Source organism: Petaurus breviceps, unplaced genomic scaffold, assembly GCF_028583685.1.
Source record: "Petaurus breviceps papuanus isolate PSGF00001 unplaced genomic scaffold, PetGlider_PUasm1.0 140, whole genome shotgun sequence".
Classification (NCBI taxonomy): Eukaryota; Metazoa; Chordata; class Mammalia; order Diprotodontia; family Petauridae; genus Petaurus; species Petaurus breviceps.
Genome location: NW_027185698.1, coordinates 21,670,154 through 21,697,214, shown reverse-complemented (window position 1 = coordinate 21,697,214; position 27,061 = coordinate 21,670,154). Strand labels below are relative to the sequence as shown.

At 33.6% G+C, this 27,061-nt stretch overlaps 1 protein-coding gene across 2 annotated transcripts in view; it reads left to right on the top strand.

Annotated features, from left to right (window-relative positions):
* Positions 1-27,061, top strand: part of SLIT2 (slit guidance ligand 2) — a 399,420-nt gene that overhangs the window by 217,705 nt on the left and 154,654 nt on the right. For both annotated transcript variants that reach the window (XM_069069137.1, XM_069069129.1), the window contains exons 5-6: positions 2,626-2,697; positions 19,934-20,005. In XM_069069137.1, coding sequence (XP_068925238.1) covers positions 2,626-2,697; positions 19,934-20,005 — 144 coding nt within the window. The remainder of the gene's footprint in view (positions 1-2,625; positions 2,698-19,933; positions 20,006-27,061) is intronic.

The following is a 27,061-nucleotide window of genomic DNA, read 5'->3' as shown; positions in this document are numbered from 1 at the left end:
ATACTTTATATTACTCACAGTGATTAGTCCAGTGTCTTATATGTAGCAGGCATCCTGTAAATATTTGTGAATTGTTCATTACTTGTTTATAATTCAAGATACGACAGTAGCTTTTTGCAAAATGAATATTTTTTATCTAAATTAGCTGGTATTAAGGGGGGAAAAAAGTGAAGAGATCGTACTGAAATGCCTGAGGAAGCATTTTGCAAGGCTACATATTCTTCTAACAGGATTTAAACCACTCTCTGACTTTTTTCCTTAATTGTTTAGATTATGTATATTCATTCATCCTATTTCAGTTGAAGGCATCTCTGTCCTTTTTGTTAGTCATTCTTGATTTTTTCCTCTCTTTTTTCTCTCATGTCCATTCAAGTGGATAAGTCTTCTCAATTCTCTCTATACAATATAGGAGTCTCATGAATTTGCCAAAAGGCAAGGGAGGAGCAAGTTCATAGAATCATAAAAAAATTTGAGGTGGAAAGAACATTTCAAACCATCTACTTCAACCTTTTAATGCAGAAATTCCTTCTACATGGCCTTTTAAAGTCAGACTCAACCTTTTTATGTCACAGACTTCCTTTGACAGTGGCAAACTCTATAAACCACTTCTCTTAATAATTTTTAAATACTTCAAGGAAATATTAAATTACAGTTAAACATTAGTGAAAGCAAAGGTGCCATTTTTCCTATCCAAGTTCACCCAGGGTTTATGTATTGGTCTTCTAGTGTTGGAAAACTCATTTGCTTTCTAAGCTACCTCTTCCATTTCTGACAGTTTGACATGTTGCTTATATATTAAACTATAATCTCTTTCCCCCAACTCCTACTTTTTCATTCTAGTTCTATCTTTTAGAGACACAAAGAATCTATTTAATCACTTTTTCATGTGACTGTCCATCAGATATTTGAAGACAACTTTCATGTCTCCCTTGAGCCTTCTCTTTTCTTGGTCACTTTGGATTAATGAAAAATTTGATTAATTAAATAGATTTAGGGACATGAAACATGATTACTTTCAGGTATTTATAGTAATGACTGACAAGGAAAGGAGTGGCAGGACTGTACATCTTTAATATTATTAATATTGATCTATGTTTTATTTCAGCTTTCTGTTAAGTGATATTGTCACATAAAAAGAAATATCAGATTTCTGTTTTAATAACCCACATTTAACATTTCTGAGACTTGCAAAGTGCTTTCCTCACCACAACCCCTCGAAGTAAACTATCAAGTGTGATTGTACCCATTTTATGTAGGAGGAAACCGTCTCTCCAAGTTCAAAAATTTGCCTAAGGTCATATAGCTCATAAATTACTAAGGCATGATTTGAACTCAGATGTCCTCATTCATAGTCTAATACCCACTCCATTAGTATATTCTGCCTTTAGTGTATTACTTAACTATACAATTATATTTTTGTTGTTTCTGCTGTTCAGTCATGTCTTACTCATCTTGCCCCCTCTTGGGGTTTTCTTGGCCAAGACAGTGAAGTGGTCTGCTATTGCTTTCTCCAGCTCATTTTATAGATGAGGAAATTGAGGCAAACAGGGTTAAGTGACTTATGTAGGGTCATACATCTAGTAAGTGTCTGAGGCCAGATTTGAACTGAGGAAGGTGAGTATTCTTTACTCCACTTCCAACACTCTACCCACTGCACTGCTTCACTGCCCTATATTCCTGTAGTTTTTTTACTTAACTATACAATTATATAACTTTTTATAAAGACTGAGAAAGTTTAAATGAACTCATGTAGAAACATTTGCCTTGATGATAATGATCTACTTCATAGGATAAAATTTTTCTTAATCTCTCATTCTATCTAGAAGAGCTATTTTGCTTTACTCAAATGGAATTTATTTCTCAATTAGAATAAAATATAAATATAGGTATTCTGTGTTTATAGTTATAACAGAATTTTTAAAGGAAGGTTTTAAATCAGCTCATTGTTAATATTTCATGCATAGGCATTGGGTTTATTGTCAGCTAATGCTGTCATGTTCCATTTCCAAGATTACTTAAAGTTCTATGAAAATTTAATCACACTGCATAGGTTTAATCTGTTTTTCCCCTTCTTCCAAAGATTAGTTAAACTGAAGTGTGTGTGTGTGTGTGTGTGTGTGGTCTGATAGGTAGCTCAGTGAAATTGGAGAAACACCAAACATCTAAGCCTTAGAATAACTTGAAGTTGAGTTATTTGCTCCTTAGAAAATTTTTAAAGGAATCATTTTATTACACTGATTCAGATAAAAAGGAACTGTATTGTCTATTGAATTATGTAATTTGAGAATTAGAAAATACTTCAAGAGGCCATTCAAGTTCCCATTTCTTTTTGCTTTTTTATAGGAATTTTTTAAATCTATGTTATGTTACTAGATCATATGCTTTTGGAGGCAAAGTAATATGTTTTATCATTCTTATTTTTTATCTACATGATGATACTCTGCATGTGATAGGCATACTGATTTTGTTAAATTGAGTATTTAATACTGTAGGCTTAAATTTGCTTTGTAGAATTTTCTGTAGTAGTCTAATGTTTGTGACATTTTTTATTGCATAAAATTCTAAAGTGTCTATTAGTTAAAGCCCATTCTTACATTTTTCTTTTCGCTGTTTTTTTTTTTTTAGTGATCTCAGTGAAAATCAGATTCAGGCAATTCCAAGAAAGGCTTTTCGTGGTGCGGTTGATATTAAGAACCTGTAAGTATATTCCTAAATAATTTTGTGTTGAGTTTTCTATTTTTTATATGTAGGCCAGATTTAAACCATATTTCTAGTAATAAAACTTAAAATTGTCCAAATGAAAACTACTACATTCTGATATTTTGGGGAAGTTGTTAACTGAGGATTCTTTGTAGTGTGATTCTGCAAGCTCTTGGAGTAATGCTGCATATGGAAGAGGGGGTACTGAATTGTTATTAATTGCCAAAATGATTCCTCAAGTCTTAGAAAAATGTCATGAAACCCATAATGTAACTTTGATTAAAAGGTATTGCTAAAGTTGTATTTTCTTCCCCCTTTTTTCCCAGTCAAATTTAATATCCATTTGTTCAGTTAGTATAGCTGTTTATTGGAAAGGAAGAATATAAAATACTCTTTCTGGCCAGAGTGGATAACAGTTTTCTTTTAAAGATCTATGTTGCCTAGAGCTTTCAGTAATCATTTTCATTAAATTCTATAGGCTTGAGGAATAGTCCACCTGAGCAAATTTACATTTTTGTGAGAATATTTTTCACACCCTATTTTTTTTACATATTTCATGAAAAAATGAATTTCTGCTATATGTTTTTTTAAAGACCTATGTCAGTCTTTTCTTTACCTTGATAAATCTTTAATCTAGCATCTCCTGTATGTGTTTCCTTTAAGTGCTTAGAGTTCCTGATGTGTGTGCTTTTTTATGATTTAAGATAACTCTGTGACAAACCATGTATTTCTAAATAGATATCTTTTTAAAATTTAAAGACTTTATTATGCCATAAAAATGATTTTGTTTGATCTCTAGTGGATGCTGTATAAAATATGTGTGTGTGTGTGTGTGTGTGTGTGTGTGTATAATTAGACTTCTGCAGTAGTTTGGAGAATAAGTAAAAAATAAATTTGAAAAATCTTCTCTGAAAATAACATCAGGTCTGTAATTTTTCTTATCTGCTTACAAAGTTACATGATACTTGTAATCTGTTGTTTAAGTAATATGAAAAATTTCCATAAAGCATAATTTTCCTCTTTTCAATCAGGGAAATGGGTGTTTTTCTAGGCTAAATAAGATAACTGTTTCTAGTACTACTACATTTAATAAAAACACATTTACCTAATATTGCAATGTCATCAAGATACTTTTCTCCCTACTACAACATTGTTAAGTAGATAATACAGGATTGTTACCTTTTTACAAATGGAAAAACTGATGGTCAGAGACATTAAGTGACTTGCCTTTGATCATATATCTAGGAGATATTTGAGATGACCATCAAACCTCAGTCTCCAGATTCCTTTTTTTTTTAATCGTGGTATCTTAATTTGATGGCCAGTGTGATGTCCATTGTACCACACTGCCTCTTACTTGTTTGCTTGAGTTCCTAGTTCCCAGGCTTCTTTCTCATTGTAGGTATGAGTTATGTTTCTAAAAATATTAAAAATCTGGTTCTTTTAGTACATTGAATATATTTAGAACATCAAGAAATTGAGGGCCAGTGATGTTAAAAAAGACATCATAAAAGACATAGAGGAGAAAACCTACCATGCTTACTTTACCTTAATCTTAAATTTTCATCTTTTCAGTTTCTAAACATTGCTTCTAATTATGCCTTCTGGTCCAAATAGAACAAATATAATTCACCTTCTTAGTGAAAGTCTTTTTAATACTTGAAGAAATCTATGATATTTTGTCTCCAAAATCTTTTCTTCTTTAGATAATATCTAATTCCATCTATCTTTTTGCCATAAAAAATATTTATAGATATTTATTTTATTCTGAATTTCATAAATAAAACAAGCATTTCTGTAACATAGCAGAATAGTAAAAATAAAAAAGCTATTTGCATATGTAACTGAAAATCTATCATATACAACTTGATATTCCTTTTAAATATGTAATAATGTTATCGTGCAACTTTATTTTTTTCTTTTTTTCTTCCCCCTGAGATGTCTACCATTAGACACAAGTATGTATGTTTGTGTGTGTATATAAAACTATTCTATACATACTTCTCTTTATCAGTTCTTTCTCTTGAAACAGATAGCATTTCCTTTCATTTGTCCTTTATAGTTAATTTGGGTAGTTATACCAGTCATTGTATAATAATAATAGTCAATTTATAATATTCAATCTTCTAATGGCCTGGATTCAAGGTTATGCGACATCCTGGTTACCCTAATTCAGACGTTGCTCAGTTTATCAATGACCTTTCTTTAATGTGGTGGACAAAAGTAAACACAATGATCCAGTTATGATCTAATAGCAAGATTTACATCCTTTATCCTGAACATAATGTATTTCCAAGTACAATTCGAAATTATATCAGCATTTTTAGCTCCTTTTTTGGTTCATGTTGAACTTATAATTCATTAAAACCCCAGTTATTTTACAGATCTATGGTTCTCTAGCCATGCCTCCCATACCTTCCACTTGTAAATTTGATATATTTTAATGAAATGTAAACTTTGTTTTTTACCCTACTTGGCTTAATTGTATTATAGTCTACCTCAACATTCTGGCTTCTTAAGATGGATGGATTTGTAAATGAATGGGAAAGGGGGCATTTATTAAGTGCTTATTATATGCAAACCTCTAGGGAAACAAATAAAAACAAGACAGTTCATGCTCTTGAAGAACTTACATTCTAATAAAGAGAGACAAGATTTAAAGGTGGTTTCTGCTATAAATCAGATGAAATGGCCCGGTGGACCTTAGAGTACAACAGGAAATCAGATGGTAATGCATCTTCTCTGTGTTATTTCCATTAATGAAACCATGTCTTTCTTTCCATTAATGAAACCATGTCTGTCTCTATTTTTGAGCCTTTTGACAGTGACTAGGCCTTTGGAGAACTTTCTTTTCTGATCTTCAGGAGTTTAGACTCCTAAGAAGGTGGGTTGTATGGCACCCACAGAGGCAAGTACCTGGTCATATTTCCAGAATTAAGGTTACTTTGTGGCAGGTTACTTACATAAATGACTTTTCTAGGAGCTACCTAAAAGTAGGGTGAGGTGGAGGTGAAGGACTCCTTTTTCCTGGGTTCTTGGGCTTGCCCACTTGTCTGTGGCAGTTGGATGGCAGTTGCTTTTAGTGATGACAGGAATGGAAGGCCCCTTCTCCATAGGGGTATGTACTTAATCATTCAGTAATTATATCTACTAGCTTTTTAGTACCCTGGAATGTAGATCATCAGTTAGCTCTTTTATTTTGGTTTTTATGCTTCATCTGTTTATCAAATATATATTAGCAATTATTCACGAGAAAGCAGATGCAGAATATGCAAGTTCACTGTCATAATCTTCTCTCTGATATTGTCCCATCTACCTTAAGCAATGATTCCATCCCTTCTTTGATCTTGTACTTTCCTCCACAGTTTATTACATTGTGCTGTTATTATTTAAAAAATTGTTCTATATTATAAAATATGTGATCAGTTTCATTTTATTTAGTTGGTTATCAATAAATATACTAATCATATTATTATATGATCATGAAGCTTTTATTCTTTAGTTTTTTAAATGAAACACATTAAAAATCATCACTTAGACTAAATGGCACTTTTCTCATTCCTTGCTTTAAGGAAAACAACATACAAATAATAATAACAATAACTTACAGAGCAGAAATATTGAAATATTTCAAATTATAACCTTATTGTGTGCTTTATAAAAAATTTACTACCAGTTCTTCTAATTAGTTAGGTCATTATGGTTATTCAAATCATAGAATTATTTTCAAAAAATAATGTAGGCATTGCATAAATTGAGAGACATTATCTAAATTCATTTAAGTTATCCTTATATGCTTCAGATCAAAACAATGTCTATCCCCTCTTGAACATTACTAGAAGTATAGTTTAAGTATAATCCCATGCACGTGGTTACTCTTTGCATGAAATCCAACAATACAGATGCCATTCTGTAAACCATCCTTAGACTATCTACCTAATGCACTGAAGGTCTTTTGTTCTTTCATAGATGCTTGTTCAACATCTGGCTATTTTTTCTTGATATTGAATTTTCCACTATTCCCTATACAGAACTCATTATTTGTAATGGGCTGCAGACTGATTAAATATCTTATAATTTCTTAGATTTTGTTTTTTTATGATTACCAGTTATGTATTAACCCTGGAATATATTGATGTTTAAAAAGTTTTTTGAAATGTTGAATTTATTATATACTTAAAGACTAGCTTTATATAATTTTATATAAAATCCTCTTTTATTCTTTGTGGACTTTTTCATACTTATTAATATTGGTCAAGATAAAAGTAAAAAAATTAAAAGATAAAATTAAAAGATATATTTAATTTTTGAAAGCAAAATAAATTCTCTAAATATTATTCAATCAGGTCTTCTGTTGAACTCTGAACCAAACTCAGTGTCCATCAGTAATGTATATCTATATATAAATACTGATCAATTAACTAAACGGTCTTTTCTTTCATCTTTCATAAACTAGGTAATAATAATTATTTATCCATGTATTTTATTCTATGCGAATTACTTATCTAACATCTCTTGCATGATCCTGGATCTCATACTAGAGACTCCATAACAACTCAAGACATAATCAGCATAATGTCACATGGGGAATTTCTTACAGGTATCCTTGTTCCAATTGGTCTTTTTCCAGGGCTTCTTCCATGATTATGGGATGTAATTTTCAGGAGTATGTGTCTCCTTGTTTTATGCCTCATTTGGTTTTGGAATTGAGAGAATAAGTAGACAAAGGTATTTCAGTGGTTAAACTGTTAATAGACTATATAATTTTAGTGTATAATTTCATATCAGAGGTACCTTTTCTGAAGAAAACCTTGAAGACTTTGTTTTCTAGCTAGTCACAATTTTTGTTTGTTTTTTTCATAATCTATAAGTATTTAGCATAGTAAGTGTACCTGCACATCATGGGAAGAGAATTACCCTGACTTTTCCCTTTAGGAGAAAGTGGATGGTAGAAGGGATGGAGAAATATCAATGCTTTCATCCCAGGGTGTGCTGACACACCCACCCCAATCTTTACATATGTTGATGAGTAGTACCTTTTGTTCTTGAAATATATTAAATAGTTGTGTGCCTGTGAGGTTGTTTACTATAGAGAATAATCTGGATTCTACCATTTTTTCAAGAATATTTTCATATATCATTCTTATATTTTTTATAAGGATGAGAATTAGGTAGATGTATGTTAGTTGTTGCTAAGGTCTTCTTGCTTATCTTTTATGGAAAATACCATACATGATATTTTTTTCTTTTGAAATTGTAAAAAAGTCAGTCTCTTTTGGTTAAACTGTTCATTGCTCCAACCAGTCAGGAAAGGCATTTGGAATTATGGGGGGGGGGGGGATGGAGTGGAGGGGGCATGGGGAGAGTTAATAAAATGTCCATACATTGTGATCCAAAGATCCCACTGCTAGGTATGTACCATGTACCCCCAAAGAAGGTAAAAAAATAAAAATTTTTCATATAAATCAAAATATTCATAGTAGCATTTGTGGAAGTAAATAGCTAAAAACCAAGTTTTTAGATACCCTTTGATTTGAAAAAAAGCTAAACAAATTGCTTTGTATGAATGTAATACATTATCACTGTACCTTAAGAAACAATGTGAAGAATGCAAAGAAATCTGGGAAGATTTTTGTGAACAGATGCAAAATTAAATGAAGAGAACCAATAATATAATATACGTAATAAATATAACTATGTAAGTGGGAAGACCAAGAAAAGCAAAATTGAATAATGTATAATTAAAATGACCCCACACAGATGAGAAAATGAACATCACATTTCTTTGATGAAGTTGGAGAGTGTGGGGTTTGTTATGGTGATTAGCTTAGTTCAACTGATTTTTTTGCTGTTTAATTTATTTTTGCTACAAAGGATAGTTTTCTGGAGATGAGAAGAAAGGGGATATGTATTGAAATAAAGATGATGCCAAAACAAAAGTCATCAATAAAGTTAGACTGTCAAGTAAATAAAATGTCAGTCCACAAGTTTATAAAACCAAAAGAAAAAGAAAAGTAGTAAAGGTGGCATATTCCAGTTGGGTCAAGCCAATCACACCACACCACCCTAACAACATTTTCCCTCATACCCCAATGGAGACAGTGGGGATTTCAAAGTCCAAGAGTCCCTGAAAGAACAGTGCCTCCTAGACTCCAGAACATATGTCCAGTTCAGAGTCCATAGTCATTATAGAAAGAAACAAACCTCCTGGAGCTGGACCCTGGAAAATGTTTCTATAGAAGCTACAACCTCATTTCTTCAGGAGCCACAATTACTAAAGTCCCAGAAAAGAAAAGTCTTATCACCAAAGTCCTTGGCATTGTTGAATGGTTCAACGTCAAAAACAAATGTGGTTTGATCAATTAAAATTCAATTATAAAAGATGCAAGAACATTTGTTTTGCTTCTACACTCAACCCTTCCATATGTCTTGTAGGTGAAACTATATATGTGTATATGACACATATTGTATACATACATATGCACGTATGTGTGTATGTATTAGATGGAGAGATTATTGTTGTGTTTGTCCTTCATTTTCATAGGACCATAACATCAGGGAAATGATGACATGACATGCAGTTGACTTTAATTTGAGCGAGGGAGGGCTGTACAAGGTCACCAACCTCACTTTCTTCTCCAGAACCATCTGAGTTCAGGGGCCAGAAATTCATCAGGACAACTGGAGATGACCCAGGAAGCAGTAGGAGACCTTGATCCTTTTAGGCTAAGGCCTTTTCCGGTTCTCACTTTGAGTGAGGTAATGTCCATTCAGTGAATAGACCTCTTTAAGAAGTGAGTCAAGGGATGGCCCCTTTAATTAAAAAAAAATCAAACTGGGAAGGGAAGACCCTCAGGATTACTGATCAAAAGAGAAACAGCATTCACTCTGAGCCAAGATGGCCCATAATATAGCCATTAAGTGGTACTTGGGCAGGGATATATTGTGGTCCAATCCATGAGCTCCAGAGTAAAATGGGTTTAAAGTTTGGTGAGAGAGAGAGAGAGGAAGGAAGAAAGAAAGAAAGGAATCTAGACAGTAAACCCCAAATTAATTAAGCAGTTTCCAATCATCAAAATTTACCTTCCTTTGGAGACGAAATGGATGAATGGATGGATGGATGGATGGATGGATGGATGGATGGATGGATGGATGGAAGGATGGATGGATGGATGGGTGGGTGGGTGACAGTCTTCCCCCTACTAAAATGTGAACTCTTTGAGTGCAGAAACTGCCTTATTTTGTTTTTGTTTTTTGCATCCCCAGTATTTAGCAAAATCTTTCCCGGTAGTAAGTGCTTGATAATTGCTTCTTCAACTAATTTTTTTCATAATAATAAGTATCGCCTAATGTTCTGTCCTCAGATAGTTTTACAGTTAGCTCAGCTCTTTTCTGACATCAGAATGGTAAAAAATCTCTTATTCTTAATCTAATGTTGATAGTTATTAGTACCTCCCACACTTCTGCTAGAGTCTTAGTTACTAAGCATATGTTTGGCTACCTGGTTGGGGATATTAGATGAGAGGAATGGAACAGACAAACTCCCCTGAAGAGGCTGATGCCTCTTTCACTGTACCTGAATCAACAGCCCATAACATGACCCCAAAGGACTTCCTGGTGATATAAAACTCTTTGATAAGCCTCAAATCTGTCTGGAGGCAATGGTTCTGATTTTGAACATTTGTCATCAAAGTTATGAAGACACTGAAGCCTAGAGACATAAAATGACTTCCCTAAGCTCACACAAGTGACATTTTGTTAGAAGTATTATTTCTTATACCAAGAAGGTCAGAGCTACTATAAGGCTCTTTTAATATCCAGAAAGTTTTGCTTAAGGGTTGGAATGAACTTGTGTATCCTTGTAAGGGATAAAAAAGGCTTATGAAATCATGAGGCTTCTAGAAGAGTAATAATTCAAATGAGGAGCTCTCCATGGTTCTGTGATTACCTTAACTCCCTCTAACCTATTCCTCTTTTACATTTTTTTTCAAGTTTTGATACCCTAGCCTAGCCCATTCAAATTGCTATATTTCCTGCTTTGTTATATCAGTATGTGTACAAGTTAGAGGATTTTTTTCTTTCTTGACAAAGGAAGTTTTATAAAATATTACCAAGATTTTGAGTCCCTCAGTATAAACATGGAACCTTAAAAAAAAATCTAACCCCTTCTTCTTGTGCCTATTTAAGAGATCTAGGATTAGGATAAATCCACCATTAGATTCATTAGATAAATACACCATTGAATAATATCTTCAACACTTTATAAACCTTTAAATTACTTTTAGCAAACCGTTTTAAGGATACTGAAATTTCTAAAATAACTCCCATGTTATCTCTGAGTCGCAGGTTTATAGAAACTATTTAAATTAGATGACCAATAATTGGAAGCTTATTGTCTTATGAAATAAGTACTGTTTACCTCTGAGAAATGTGAGCTTATTCACTGATTATTCAATTAATTTAAAACTTTAATCAGGTTAGTTCTATCTATAATGCCTATTGCACATGCTGCCTTCTTTCCCTTCCTTCTACCATCAATCTAGTCAATTTTGAAACTCCAAATTTTAGTGATCACAGACAAGTTAACGTATTTGAGCAGAGGTGGAGGATTGAAATCACTTAGAAATTAGAGCAGGCAAAGAAGAGGGACTTCTTTAAAAGAATGGCTTCAAAATATAAAGAGAAAGAAAAGTGAATCGCAGATTTGAAGGAATCTATTTGGCATCTGGGAGTAGGGGCAGGGAAGAAATATTGAAGGATTCATTGGAAAAAAAGTTTCATCTCTACAATCAGAGGACCTAGGTTTAGAACTTATCTCAGTTACTATTCATGTGAATCTGGTCAAGTCACTTAACTTCTATTTGCAACCTGAGGGAATGGATGTCCCCTGAAGTTCTTTCTAATTTTATAAGTATAATGTATAAATTTATGAGAGATAAACTTCCACTTCCTAGTCCCTGTCTCTGCTTTTATGCTTTTTCTTCTTTAACCTCACATGACTGTTCAGGGAAAGCAACTTTAGGACTCCTACCCCCACCCAAGTCACTTTAGCACACCTGAGTTCAGAGGGAGAGATAAGATAAATAGAAAATCTGAGTAGGATCATGCTACCTCTCCCTATGTCTAAAGTTCCATGGTACCATGCACCTATATTTGAAGACTTAGGGTCCTTTCTAATCCAAAGATTGGTTTAGTGCCAGGTTCTCTAGGTGACTTTGTATAGGACAGAATTAGGCATTAGTTTCATTTCTGTGCATAGCCACTTTCCCTCCTTCCTCCCTGCTAGAGTTTACATAACATTCCATACTGAGAAGAGTTAGAAACCTGAGTTACAAACTGCATCTCATACAGCCAAACTATTGCAGAATCTTTATGTTTTCCTCCAGCCTTAACCTAACTTGTATTAGTAGCAGATTGCCACTAGACTAACAATTGAGACATTTATTTCATTATGTCACTTCCACACTTGAAAACCTCCAGTGATTCTCTCTTAACCATAGAATAAAGTCAAAATTTCTACTTAACTTTGCAGTCAAGGTCTTCTACATCGAAGATACTTTGGTTCCTCATCTGAGGGTTGGGACTTGATTTGCAATCGATCCCAAATCCCAGTTGGGATAACCACACATATTTTGGCAGCTCCCTAATAATTTTTTTGTATTATTATTTGTTTGTTTTACTTTTCCTTTTTTTTATTTTAAGACTACAGAAACTCTGTAATGCATTCTAATTGAGTTTATATAACTATTTATTCAGCCAGTAAGTAATCACCCATCACATCAGCTAAGGGGTTCCTGGACAAGATATTAATTTAGGGAGTATGTAAGAATTGTGAATCATAGACATTTTAGGGGCACAGGACATTGAAGAGTACGACTGATAGAGACCCTTTAAGTCACCAGAGAGCTGTCAAGCACTGGGGGAGTGGACCAATATGCCCCCCAAACATCTGGTTTTATTTGCTATGACCACAAATATTTACCTGGAGCAAGGATGCAAGGGAGGTTATCTGGGAGAATTCTTTATCAATTTTGATAAGTTTAATCAAGTCAACAAAATTACAGGATGTGAGTCTGTTTATTTCCACTTTATTTAGAGGCACTTCCTTAAGCATGCCTCCTGGTGACTTATTGAGAGGTTATAGGGAATTCCTAATAATTGCCTAATTGGAACTTAGAATGGCAGATTCTTGATTCATGAGCTATTAAAGTAAGCTTACAGACCCTCTCCAGGATTCTTTTTAGGATTCTATGTTTTCCTTTTCTCTCTTGCAACTTCTGTGTAGAAAGTGTAGAAAAAACACTAAAACTCTAACTAAAACACTAAAAGTTGAAATTGTCCCACCCTCTCCTTTTACAGATAAGGAAACTGAGATCCAGAAAGATTAAGTGACATTTTTTAAGGTCACACAGATTGCAAGTGGAAGAACTGGCATCCAGATTTTGTACTTATGTTAGTGTTTACAGAATACATGCCTCTCTGTACCCAGAAGCTGGAGGGAACAGGCTTCCAGCCATTGTTGATAGCCCAAGCTTCTACACTCACCAAATCAGTTTTCCTCCAAAACCAGAAATAATACAGAATGAGTGGAGATTATGACTCAGGCAGTGACATGTGTGGGATAGAAGGAAGTATTGTATTTTTTCTCCAATGTAAAAGGCCTATTTTAGACCAGTAGCCTTCCCTTTCCCAACCCCAGGGCTGCCACCCCACAGGATCCAGTGGCTTCCTCCAAACTTCCTTGTGCTACCTTGCCTATAGATTGGTGTCAAAAGATCATCAGGCTCAACAAGAGCTCAGAATAGGCAAGGAAATGATGTCATCTACAGAAATTCGGGACTACATGCCTCTCCTCCATACCTTAGAGTTAACTCTTACAAATTTGTAAAAACAAGAATGATAATATTTGTACTACAAAACTTGAAGGTTGGTTAGCAGGGAAATACTTTGCATACTACAAAGGCAAACTTGATATTTCATATCCTCAGCTAAAGTTTTAGAAAAAAAAAGCAGTTAGAAAAGGTAAATAATATGTGGGTGTGACCACATATGCCCTTGCATATATAAATAAATTTTGGTGTATATAGTCTAAAGCAGAACTTTTTAACATTTTGTGTATCCTGGCCCCTTTGGCAGTCAGGTAAGACCTATGAATCCCTTCTTAGAATGTTTTTAAATGCATAAAATAAAATACATACAATTTCAAAGGAAACTAATTACATTATTATAATTGCTAATAATCATAATAGCTAGTATTTATATGATGTTGTAAGGTTTGCAAAGCCTTTACATGTTATCACATTTGTTGCATTAAAGATATATTTTTCCTATTCAAATTTATTGACTCATTGAAATCTGTGGACCCCAGGTTAGGAAACCCTAATTAGATCTTTCATTTGAAATATGAAGAAATTGAGGGTTAGAGTGGAAACTTAACCTGTCCTGTATTCTGCTGCTATTTCAACTCCTGCTTCTCAGGCCATAGTCCTTTTGACCACTCTTACTCATTCGAACCTCAAACATCCTTGGAAGGTAACTAATGCAGTCTATTTTGCCCTTTGGTTCTTTGGGTGGTTATCACCTTCTTTATTGCACTGTTAGCAGGAGCAAGGTCTTGCACATGGATGAATGACCAAATATTGTTACAGTTGATAATTTCTTAGAATGTTCATGAAGAATCTGAAATTTCTATCCCACCATTACCAGGACATAAGTTGAATTGATAGAAAAGTGAGTAGTCCTAATTCACTATTGATGGGTTTAAGTGGTAAAATTGGTCTGGTCACTCTTAACCACTTCTCTTCTGCAAGTCATTACAAAGCATTCTTGTTAAGAGGGCATTCTCCTTCTGGTTTAAAATTGATCAGTTTCCTGGAACCTAATTTAATGCTCCTTCTTTTCCAGTATTGTTAAAATTGTGAAAAGTACTGAAGCATTGGAACATCTTTATTGGTGATTAATAAGAATGGTACAGGGAATTTTAAAGATCTATGGTTTTGCTAATGATGTAAATTCCTCAGGACAGTAATTCCAGTTTCTTTCCTGTATACTGAGTAGCTTTGAAAGGCATATTATTTAAACCCCCAAATTCATCAAGCTGCAGCCTACCTTGTGATGAGCATCCATACTTAAGTAGGCTGATCCCTGGATTATAGTGGCACAGTCCATCACTGGGTGACTCCTGTACAATCTGACTCTTCCCTCATTTTAGGGCAGAGCTAAACCTGAACCATTAAAGAATTTTCCAGTAGAGAGCAGTCTCTAGGAGGGCCTATCAAATCAGAAATGCTTTATTATTTATTAGAAACAATATTTAATTTAACTTCAAGTCCCTGGAGCATATAGTATATGTAGAATTAATCAGATCTGTAAGTAGAACTTAGTTTAAACTACCCTCTTCAGAAAAAGATCTCTCTGGCCTCAAGACACTTAACACAAAAACTAGCCATGTGACCCTGGGCAAGTCACTTAACCCACCTCCCTCCAAAAAGCTAAAAAAAAAAGGATCTCTCTTAGCTTTAACAATATTTAGGTATTAAGATACCACAGTCTCAGTAAAGGAAGAGGGAAAATGTGGAAGTGAGAAGTGAAGATAATTGTAGACCTTCCCTTGGTTAATAATAAAAATTCACTCTCCCTTGTCCAGATCTTGTTGCTTTAATCTGTGGACTTCCAGTCACTTTTTGTGCCCCCAATTCACTTAGTAAATCTCATTTAGAAAATGTCAGTGCTTGGGTGTCTAGGTGGTGCAGTGAGTAAAAGCGCCGGCCCTGGAGTCAGGAGGACCCTAGTTCAGTTCCAGCCTCAGACACTTAACACCCATACACACACACACACACACACACACACACACACACAAACTAGCTATGTAACCTTGGGCAAATTGCTTAACCCCAATTGCCCTCCAAAAAGCAAAAAAAAAAAGTCAGTGCCTAGAACTACCCAAATACACCTCTCTCCTCCCACCCCCAAGAGTACTCAGCTGAATTTACTGCAGGTTTCAGAATACCTAGTGTGAGTTCCTCATCACTACCCTCCTTTTATCATCATGAAAGCATTACATCTGGTGGACTTTTTATTGGCATTTTGATAAGGCAAAAAGTCTTTTCTGCTCCCTTCTCTTACCATGATCAAAAATGTCCTTCATGCTTAGATAAATTATTCTCAAAGATTTCTTCTTGCTGCATAATGCCAACTTTGATGTTAGGTGCCAAACTGGAAACAGATCAAATTTTTTTTTCAGTGGTTTCTAAGGTTGAGCATAAAATGCTAAGTATCACTATCTGTTAGCATTCTACAGCTAGGAGGCACAGAGGATAGAAGGTTTGTCCTGAAGTCAGGAAGACCTGAGTTCAAGTCCAGCCTCAGACACTAGTTATACAATGTAGAGTAAGTCATTTAACCTCTGTCTGCCTCAGTCTCCTCATGTACAAAATGGAAATGACAACAACATTAACCACTAAGGGTTGTTGTGAGGATAATATCAAATATTCGCTTAGAGACTTGTGAACCTTAAAACTCTATACAATATTTTTGGGGTGCCTAGGTGGCACAGTGAATAGAGCACTGGCTCTGGAGTCAGGAGAATCTGAGTTCAAATCCAACCTCAGACACTTAACACTTACTAGCTGTGTGACTTTGGACAAGTCACTTAACCCCAATTATCCTGCCTTCCCCCATCCAAAAAAGCAAAAAAAAACTCTATACAGTTGCTAGCTATTGTTATTATTATCATTATTATCCTATGTTCAGTCTTTGTCTGTTGACCATCAATGTAGTCACTACACTGCTCTGAATCTCAGTTTACTCATCTGTAAAATGGAGAAGTTACACTAGCTGCCCACCTAAGATCTTTTACAACTCTAAATCTACAGTCCTTTGATGTCTGATCTTGTGATGCACCACATTTAAGAGGCAACAGGCTTAATTGCATAGGAACTCATTCACACTCAAGTGTATTCAGTAAATCCACAATTATTAATAACATCTTTTATATCCTTTTTTGATGATGGGAGTCGATGAGCAGGAGGACACTGGTTGTTGGAAGGTGGTCGTAGTTGTGGGATGATGCTATCTGGTTCAGTCGCAGCTACCAGTGCCACCAAAAGGGAGAAGGGAACACTGGTCTCCCCACAAAAACAGGACTTACAGATGTTTATGTCATAGACATACAGGAGCTTATCGGGAATTTTGTCACTGAGCTGGATGTTGGATCCTAACCCTTCCTTTACATGATTTATGAGATTTTGTTAGTTTGTTTTGACAATTGCAAAATGGTTTTTAAAGGAGCATCATTCCCAGAGGAATGAGCAAGTAAGACTGAACTGTATTCACAGTGTCCTCGAAAGACCATGATGCCCTGGTGATTAAACCTATAGAAATATTTCCTGTTACTAGGAGTAGCCTAAAGGAACATCTGTTGTGGAAACATGGTCATTGTTAAATAGAACAACAACAAAGTTTTTTTTGTTTGTTTGTTTTATTTTGTTTTTCCCCTGACTGGCCTCAACTTGTACCCATTGAATAGAAGTCATCTGCCTTTCAGTTATTTCTTGTAGGACAAGCTTTGCTTCAGTGCTTTCCCTCATGCTAAGCTTTCCTTCTGTCTATACTCTGGATGATTTAAAAGAAGCTGCGTCAGCACTGATTTATACATTGACAGCTAAGGATAATAAGATATGGGCAAACGCAAGGCTCCCCCTTTTACAGGTTAACCTGCAGGCTGACTGCATTAGGCAAATTTGATGGCATTAAAAGATTTTGCCAATTTGTCTGGAAACAATTTCTCTTTTGTACTGTGTCAAGGGTAACATTTCATGCCATTGTACTAATTTAAATGGCTTTGATAAATTGTACTAGAGGTTATAGAATGGTACTATGGATGTATTTTAGCACTCTAAAAAAAGGGCTATTAACTTAATTGTTAAATGAGATTAATCTGTAAAAAAACAAGAGAACTCAGGAATGCAAACTTTGTCTTTTAATGCTGGGGATCCAAAATTGCATCAAGTTGCCTTAAGGTGCCTTAGAAAATAAAACTATTCTTCTTTATGAGTTCCTCATAAGGAACTATGCTGGTACTCTATAGCATAATAAGTGGTAGATTGCATTTTGGGTAGCTTTTTGGTACAAAAAAAAAACTATGTCTTCTGAGTAGCATTCCCCATCTTAGATGGGATGACGAAGATTGTACTGTTTATATGCTGTAAAGATGTGCCCGTTTATGATGGCTGCCACTTCAGATACCTTTCAAAATGAGATGTGTCATGATATCACAAGATATAGAAACATATGTGTGTATATGAACACATAGGCATATATGTGAATTCATGTATACATTTATATACATATATTTATATACAGACAAGTTATATATGCACACATACATATGTGTATCCATGGATATGTGTATAATGATATATGTATGCATATGTGGAGAGATGTCAAATGCATGGTCCACTAGCTGCAAGAGTTCCACGCCAAAGTATAGCCCCAAACAGATTAAAATGTGATTGGGAAATAATTAATTACAAAAATAAAAATACAATAAAGCATAAACTATATTATATTTTAAACTAAGTCAATATGTGGCCAACAGAGATCTTTATGTACAGTTTAGTGACCTCTATTTGAGCTTGATACCAAGTATGTATATGTAGATACATATACCTTTATATAAACCATGTCTACTTCCTATATGTGTCTATATGTATTATATTTGTGTATATACATACACACATATGTACATATGTAATGTGTAAGTCAAGAAATTTAAAGAAGCATTCTGAGGACTCACTAGCTTAAATTATTCTACTGGTATGTAATGAGTACTTAGCCTGCAGTCATATGCTTAACAGTGCTTCAAGAATACCTCTCAAGAATGTGCATTAGTCCTGTTGGCTAATAAAGGATAAGAAACATGAGGGGCAAGTGTATTTGTATTATGGACATATTCATAGTCCTGTCCAATGGCATTTACTCATGTATGCATCCGAAGCTGATGCTTTTTTTTGGTACTAGTTCAGTAGCATTCCCTAACTCTTTCAAGTGAAACACTGAAATACTTGCTTTCCTGAGACAATAACAACCTCAAACACCTAGACACCTGCTTTAAGTAACAACTCCTTAGACTACCCTTCTGAAAAGTGATTGTTCATCATGAAGATCATGTTGGTTCTGTAGTTGGATGTTCAACAAAGTGGATTCCTATTTATTTATAAGGAAATTCTGTTAATTTAAAAAAAAAACAGGAAAAGGATGCTTCAAAATTACTAAGTGTGGATTACTCTTTAATTTTATATTTAGAACAAACAATTGAGGTCTCTTTTCAATAGGGGAAAAGAAGTTCCTCTGAAATATATGCTATTTTGAATGAAGTGCTATATTTAAGTTTTAACTGTACTGAAGTGTATAGACATAAAATGTATCTTAGCCATCCTCATGTCAAATATACTACATGTGGAATGTAAGTTTGTAAATGAAGTATTATCATCCAATAGAAGAAATTATTTTTCAAAATTTAGTAAGGTGTGCTCTAGATATCTATATTGCACACTTTTAAGTTACAGATTTCAAAAATAGCCATGTTTACAATGCAGATGATTTGAAGGATTCAAATTAAGTGGAGAATCAAATTTAATATAGAATAAGTCCATGCTTTCTAAAATACATCACTTAGGGGGAAGGAAGGCATATATGAAGGATTCTTCTATTTCTGGATTTGGAGTTCTAGAAGGAAATAGCTTTTTAAAAAGAAAACTCAAAGTATTCTTGCTTTTTCTTGCCAAGGATAGTGAAATTAACATGCAGCTGGGCTTCTCTGATAAATGGATTCTGTTAGGTCACTGAGGGGATACATGTGACATTAAGTGATTTACAGTCCTTTACCTTAATGAAATTGTTTCAGCAAGATGACGCTGAGAGCTTTTAATGGATAGCTTTTCTTGATGTAATGAAATTGCATTCCTATGGCATTTAATATAAGGTGGAGTTATTATTTACTGGAGCTTTCCCAAGGCTGCTGTTTGCACAGACAGTTCAGAACAAAAAGAGATTTCAGTGGCAGCATCAAGGCCAGAATGGCGTGTGACATTCTTAAGCAGATGAGTTTATTTGGGAAAGCATTTCAGTTAGTGGAGCCTAGATTCATGGATCCTTGAGAAGACTTTCTTAGGCATAACACTGCCAGTGTTCCTTCCTTTTTTTACTTATATCCTCCTAATCTGTTTAACAGGCAACTGGATTACAACCAGATCAGCTGTATTGAAGATGGGGCATTTAGGGCTCTACGGGACCTGGAAGTACTGTAAGTACTGCTTGTATCTCTTACTCTTAAGAGAAGCTTTTTATCTAGGGAGTTCTAATGTAAGATCTTATCTCCTAACAGAAATTCTTGTGTCAAAATGACCTAGTGAAGAGACACCTTAAATAAATCAGTGACCCACTGTGAAAGATCTCTAAATATTAGTATTAACAGTATATCTATATACCTGTTTGTATATTTAAAGAAATGTACAAATATACATACATAGTCTGCCATGGAAGTATTCCTTTCATATAGCAAAGTAGATTGCTTATCGAATTATTTAATACATAGTCAGAATTAGTAAATATTGAGATGAATGCAGTTAACCCAAAGTGGGAAAAATTATGAATGATGCCAATTTTGTAGCAATGTGTTCCATTGTTTATATATTTTACTGTTGATACTGCATATTACTGGGCTACATAACTTTTTCTTCTAAGAAAAAATGCCATTTCAACAAGGTAATTTAGCAATATTTTGAAAGAATTAATTGTTTAGAACAAATCAAATTATTTACATAACTACCCAATCAGTTTGTTTTTAGAGACTATATAAGTGGTATTGGAGTGGGAAACACACACACACGCGCACGCACGCACGCACACACACACACACAAGAATTGATCTTCCACTGCAATCTTTATTTTTTATTTATTCTTTTAAAATATCTGGCAGAGGAGTAAAGGTAACAAAATAATGAACAATTGCAACCCTTCACTACAAAATGGTAACTTCAGTGAAGATGAAAATATAATTAGCAAGGATTTGAAGCCTCTCATACATTCCAGGAATATTTTTTTCCTGCCAGCCTTACTTATTTTTTACATTCAAGAAAGGCAAAAGAATTTTGCTTTCTCCCAGCAAAGCATTCCCCTGTGTTTTAAATCATCCTCAGCCCAAACAAAATAGTCAGAAAATCAAAGAGAGGCTTTGAATTTTCAGTCTTTTCTTTGGAATTTATCCAGAATTCAGAAAATCCTCCTGACTAGTTTATAAATTGAGTTGAGGCAACAGAATGTGTTCAATCAAATAAATTGATTCAACAGTCTATATAAAGCCACAGTAGATTTCTGCCCAGTGTCACTGTATTATTTAGGGTATATTTTTTAATTTCCCCCATATGATTTGGTTTCAACTCCTTAAGTAAAGTAATGGAGTCAATTAAATTGCTAAGTATTAATAGTTCTTTTAAAAATCTATGTGTAAAAATGTGTTAATTGATTAAGGAAATTGTTAGTGATTGAGATATTTAAAATTCCTTAGTCACTTAAGTTGTTCTGTATACTTCCACTATGTTTTTGGAAACTTGTTTTTAAAATCTGATTAGCACTGTAACTTTTACCTCCAAGAAACAGATCCTAAGTAGTCTTGATTTAAATCGCATTGACTGCACAGCTGTTCTAGCATACTCTCTGAAATAAGTTTACAATAAAACTGTTTGACAACAATATTAAAAACAATAGTATTCCTGGTGAAACTTCAAAGCCAGCGCACTCAGAGTTCAAACATGACCCCACGGCAGTTGCATTGTATCAAAAAGGCAGACAAACTAACCAAACTTTGTGGGTGAAAATGAGTGTATGTATGTGTGAGTATGTGTGTGTGCAATTCAGCTAAATGTAGTCTCCTCCTCACCCCTTCCCCAGATTTACAACTGAGACCCCTAAAAGAGAATAAAAATTATCTCAATTTTCATGCTACATGCTAATGGGCTAGCTAAATTAAATCCTATAAATATATATATATATATGTATGTGTGTGTGCATTACATATGGATACATGCATGCATATATATTCTTAGATACTAAATATAAATGCATTTGCAATGTTAAATACTCCTTTGCCCCTAATTATTGTGATCTTTATTGAATATTTCTAGATTTCCTAAAATTTGGAAACATAATTTTGAAAAACCAGTTATTGGGAGCACATTCACATAGTATGTTTTCTTTGGCATGGTAGCGGAAATTCTAAATAACAATTCTGTCTAGAAAAATTGGTAAAAAAAATAAGATAAAATGTTCAGTATATGGTCCGCAAAAGATAGCTGATTAATGGAATCAAGGGGAGAAAGTTTGGTTAACAAAATTAACTTCCAACATTTTGATCGTATCATATACATATACATGTACACGTTTCTATGTAATGTTTGGGTCAGTCTGTGATATCTTCAATTTGAGAACCCCTTCTAATAACACATATTCCAACTTACCCATCGTTCTTCTCATATGTAACTCTTGTCTATTTCTTCCTTCAAATGTTTCACATCTATATATAATTCTTCACCAACAAATAAAGGATTCTAAGTCATGTATTCTGTGAAATCACAATTATTATGACATCCTCTTTTTACATTTAGCTCCATAAAATTCTCCCAAATTTAGTAATAATCCTTGAGTTAATTTCTAATTGCAAGTCAATAATATGTTAGTGGTTTTACAATCTATACCTCAAATCCAGTAGTATTTTGCAGCTTCAATATTTTTACACATATAGAATTTAAGTGAACCATCCTTAGGAATGCTTTTGAGTCTTCAAATTATGGGTAATTTTGTGAATTATACTATGTAACTAAGTCCCCCCTTTTCCTTAAACTTTTAATGTAGACTTGAATTTTCATTAATGAGAATAATAAATGCATAATATGCAGTAAGAAAAATCTTTAATCAGTATTTCATACCTATAGTCATTTTATTTTGTGATTCTTTAAAGTTCTGGTTGATATCAATTTATTGACAGTAAAAGAAAAAAACTGTTATCATTCAATGAAATGGCACATTGGAACAAGCAATAGTGACTCTAGAGACAGAAACTTGGGCTCAAACCCTACTTCTGCCACTTATTATTACCTTTTGCAAATCATTTAACCCCTATGGGACTCAATTTCCTCACCTGGAAAATGAGAAGTTGTAACAGATGACGTCTTAGGTTCCTTCACGTTTCTTTGTATGATCTTATGATCCTATGAAATAGGAATTAGAATAATTAAAAGAATGAAAAGTATTTCTAACAATTATCTGAAGTAAGTCAAAACATTGTCAATGCAATTCCTATTGAAGGAGGACTCTGAGTTTCTGTGTGCATTAGAGAATCTGTATGCATTGACTTCACACAGGAATTGCAAAAGGTACGTGTTGTTTTCCCCCCTTCCCCTCATAACTCTAGAAAATGTGTCAACATGTGGAGAATCAGAAAGTTCCTCAAAGTAATGTTCATAATCTTTTTTTCCTACTTCAGTACACTTTTCAATTTTGAATTTTTTTTTGGTAAACCATAAGACAATAAGAGAAGGGTACGACTGTTTTAAACACAAGCCATTGATGATGAGTGGCACAAATGGGCCATGCATTGATGCAGATACAGATTATGAAGAGGGTATAAATATCTTAAGAGAAGAACTGTAATTTCCCTCTGAATACTTCACCGTATACTTATGTCTTGAGACACCATGGTGGGGAAAGAACCATTTTTGCAGAAATATAAAAACATCTTCATTCAATAAATTTATTCCTGCATTTTTCTTTTAAACGACCTGCACCTCAGAAATATCATTATGAAGAGATTGGAAAGCAAAGTATGAAAAATAAGACTAACATTATTTGGATTGTCTTAGAGAGTAAAATGTACATATGAGAGCATCTGATGAATTAGAGCTATATTGATGGCAAACTTTTGAAAGTTCAGCATGAAAACCCTAACTTAGTAATCACAAATATTTCCCTTAGGAATTTTTTTTTCTATATAACTGCACTATCTATAATCTCTAAAAGTCATCTCCATTTTTTATTCAAGCATGCTGTAGATAGCTGAAGATCACAGATAATTAGATAATTATCAAATAAATAGTCTTAATTTCAGAGGGAAAAAATATATTTTAAAAAGACTTTGTGATCCGTACCTTTGTAAGGTGTCCTCACAGATGTTGCCTTCCCAAGAATAATATTACTATCAAAGGAAAAATTATGTGTGTCCTGCTACAATTTTTTTCTAATCTAATGTTTTCATGGAGGGGTACTTATTACCTTAATCTAAACATTTAAAGCATTGTTAGGGTATGTTTTAAATAGCTTATAAAATTTTAACTATTGCAAAATGAAAATAAAATATGAGTAATATTACTTTGATTTTCATTTTAGAATATGTATGCCTAAATTTACTTCTATGTTAGATATTTCCCTGAGCATTTGGAGTAGTTAGCATACTTTTTCAAATTACATAATTGTGTGAATATTATCTAAGAGTAGATATATGAACTTTGCCTTATTATTTAACTTTTTTTGAACCTCACTATCTTCATATGTAAAATAGGGATAATAATTATAATTGTAGTGCCTAACATGTATACTATTGTAAGGAAAGGGATTTGAAAGTATTAAATGACTACATAAATATGAGCTGTATTATTCATAATTATTACTTTCATTGATTATGCATGATACCATTTACTAATTATTGCACAAACATAATTTTATAGGATACTAAAACTAATTGTAAGACAATATATTTTGCTTTACTTCTTTAACTAAAGTAGAAAATTTAAGGAGTGTCTTCACATTGATGTTAGGCAGCTTTCATCATCAGGAAACATTTATGAAATACTTAAATTTGCTTGTGATGATAAGAGAACAGTCACAACCCATCAAAATTAATGGAGTCTAATTTGTACTAATAATTCGTCAATTTAATTCCCAAAGTCATATTTTAACATGTTAGCTACTCTGAAAATATTCATTGTGTTAGATTGTCTCATATTCTCATACTGGAACAAGAAGTTATTTAATCAACTCAGTTTCTTTTAATTTGACATGGAAATTTCTCTAATAGACATTATAAGGACAGACATAATGGCATAGTTTCTAGAGAACTGACCTCAGAGTCAGAAAAAACAAAAACTATGTGGACCCCAGTAAGCACCTTCACTAACTACCCAGTGGCCCAAGTAACTCTTAAAGACTTTAAGTTGCTGAAAAGGTATCATTCTACCTTGGGAGAGAAAGATTCTTCTTGTGAAGTTCTACACAGAAAATATTTAACATATATTTGTTCAGTCCAAGCCATTTTTAAAAGTATTTGCTCCCCTACAAGTGACTATACTAAACTTGAGAAAGACAAATACAAAAAATAACTACATACTCTGTCTTTAGAGAGCTCCTCAGCTAATAACAACCCCGAACTTTTATAAATTAAAAGTGAAGTTCTTTGCTGGAGCAGAGAGCCATATGGGGTATCTATACATATGAGAATACATAGCATATGTGAGAGAAATGGTAATGTAGGGTCAGAAACTGTGTTATTAGAGCAAAAACTGACCTTTATTCTATTACCACAGTTACTCTGACCACCTACTCTGTTTGGTATCACAAACCTGGCCCACCATCTGCACTTCTGCTATGCCATCACCATGTCCATCAACACTAGCAGTAGGAGGAAAAGTCCCATGTCTAAAGAGAATAAGCTAGATTAGTAAGTGCCAATGCAACTGAAACCTTTATCAAAGGTTTCTAAGAATATAATTTCATTTCATCCCATATATCTCAAGCATTTTACCATAAATATTGATACTATAAGTCAAGATTGAATAGTGGTCTATTTGCTAGGAAGCAAACAAGATCTTTAGAAACAGTAATTTTTGTACGCCCATTGTAATGAATTGTAAACATTGCAAGTTTAAAATCATATGACTGAATTATAGTAGCCAAGTCTATGAGTATTGATTGAAATTTCACATTTTGGAGAAGTGTTATTTTTAAAAACCAAGCATGTTATAATTTGCTTTTAGACACCAGTAACTTAAACACATTCAACCACCTTTCCTTGGGGAAAAAAAAATGTAGTCTTTTGAAAAAAAAACATGTAAATTATACCCTACTTGATGTTTTTACTCATTTTAAAATTTTTGTTATTTACATTAACCCACATTTAACTTTTAAAAAATTTATGGTCTTTAAAAAAAATTGCTGTCACTCCCCAGTGACTCGAACTCCATCCCAATTTAGTAGTACCCTCCCTTGAAACAAAGAAGTGCGTTTAACAAAACAAATTAATCAATAGTGGTCAGAACTAACAATGTATTGCTCATTTCAAACCTATATTCAACTCTTTGACCAAGAGGCAGGGGACATACTTTATAATGGTTCCTTTAAATTTTTTTGATTGGTCTCTGCATTGATGAGAGTCTAGAAGTCTTTCATTGTTGATTTTCTTTACAATATTATAGTCATTATGTGAATTATTTTCCTGATTCTGCTTTCTCGTCTCTGTCGCATTTCATGTAAGTCTTGCCAAGTTTCTCTGAAGTCTTCCTATTTGTAATTTCTTATGGTAAAAAAAAATATATGTATTTCATTGCATTCATGTACCACAATTCATTCAACCATTCCCTAATCTATCCATTGATATTAACTGTCCTTTCCATTTTTTTTGCAACTGCGCAAAATACACCACATATGTCTATGTTATGTATGTGTATACACAATATTTGTGTGCATTAATATATACATACATGTGGATACATAAGCTAATTAATATAAAAGATACATGTTCATATATCTTCTTATATACATGTACATATAAGCTTGTCATGTACATATACATATATATTCCTTTATTTATATTTATATATAACCTTTTCCTCTCTTTGATATGTTTAGGATATAAACCTTGCAGTGATATTGCTGAGTTAAAGGTTTTATACATTTTATTGACCTTTCAGATATAATTCCAAATTGCTTTCCAGAAAGTATCAACAAATGCATATTTCCACCCACAATATACTAGTATTCCTGTCCTTCCACAGTTCCTGCAGCATTTACCATCATCTTCATTATCTTTGCCACCCATGATGAAACTCAATAGAGTAAAGTATACATAACCACACATCCAGATAACTTATGGATTCATACACACCATTATTCATCTGTGTTTAGGTTTAAACAAAATAAGTATGTCATAGTTCAAAATATAAATTGGTAATGTATTTTCAAAAATGATCAGCCTTCTATAACATAAGATAGCCTATGTCTCTTCAGGAAGATTGGCCATTAAACATGTTGTTCT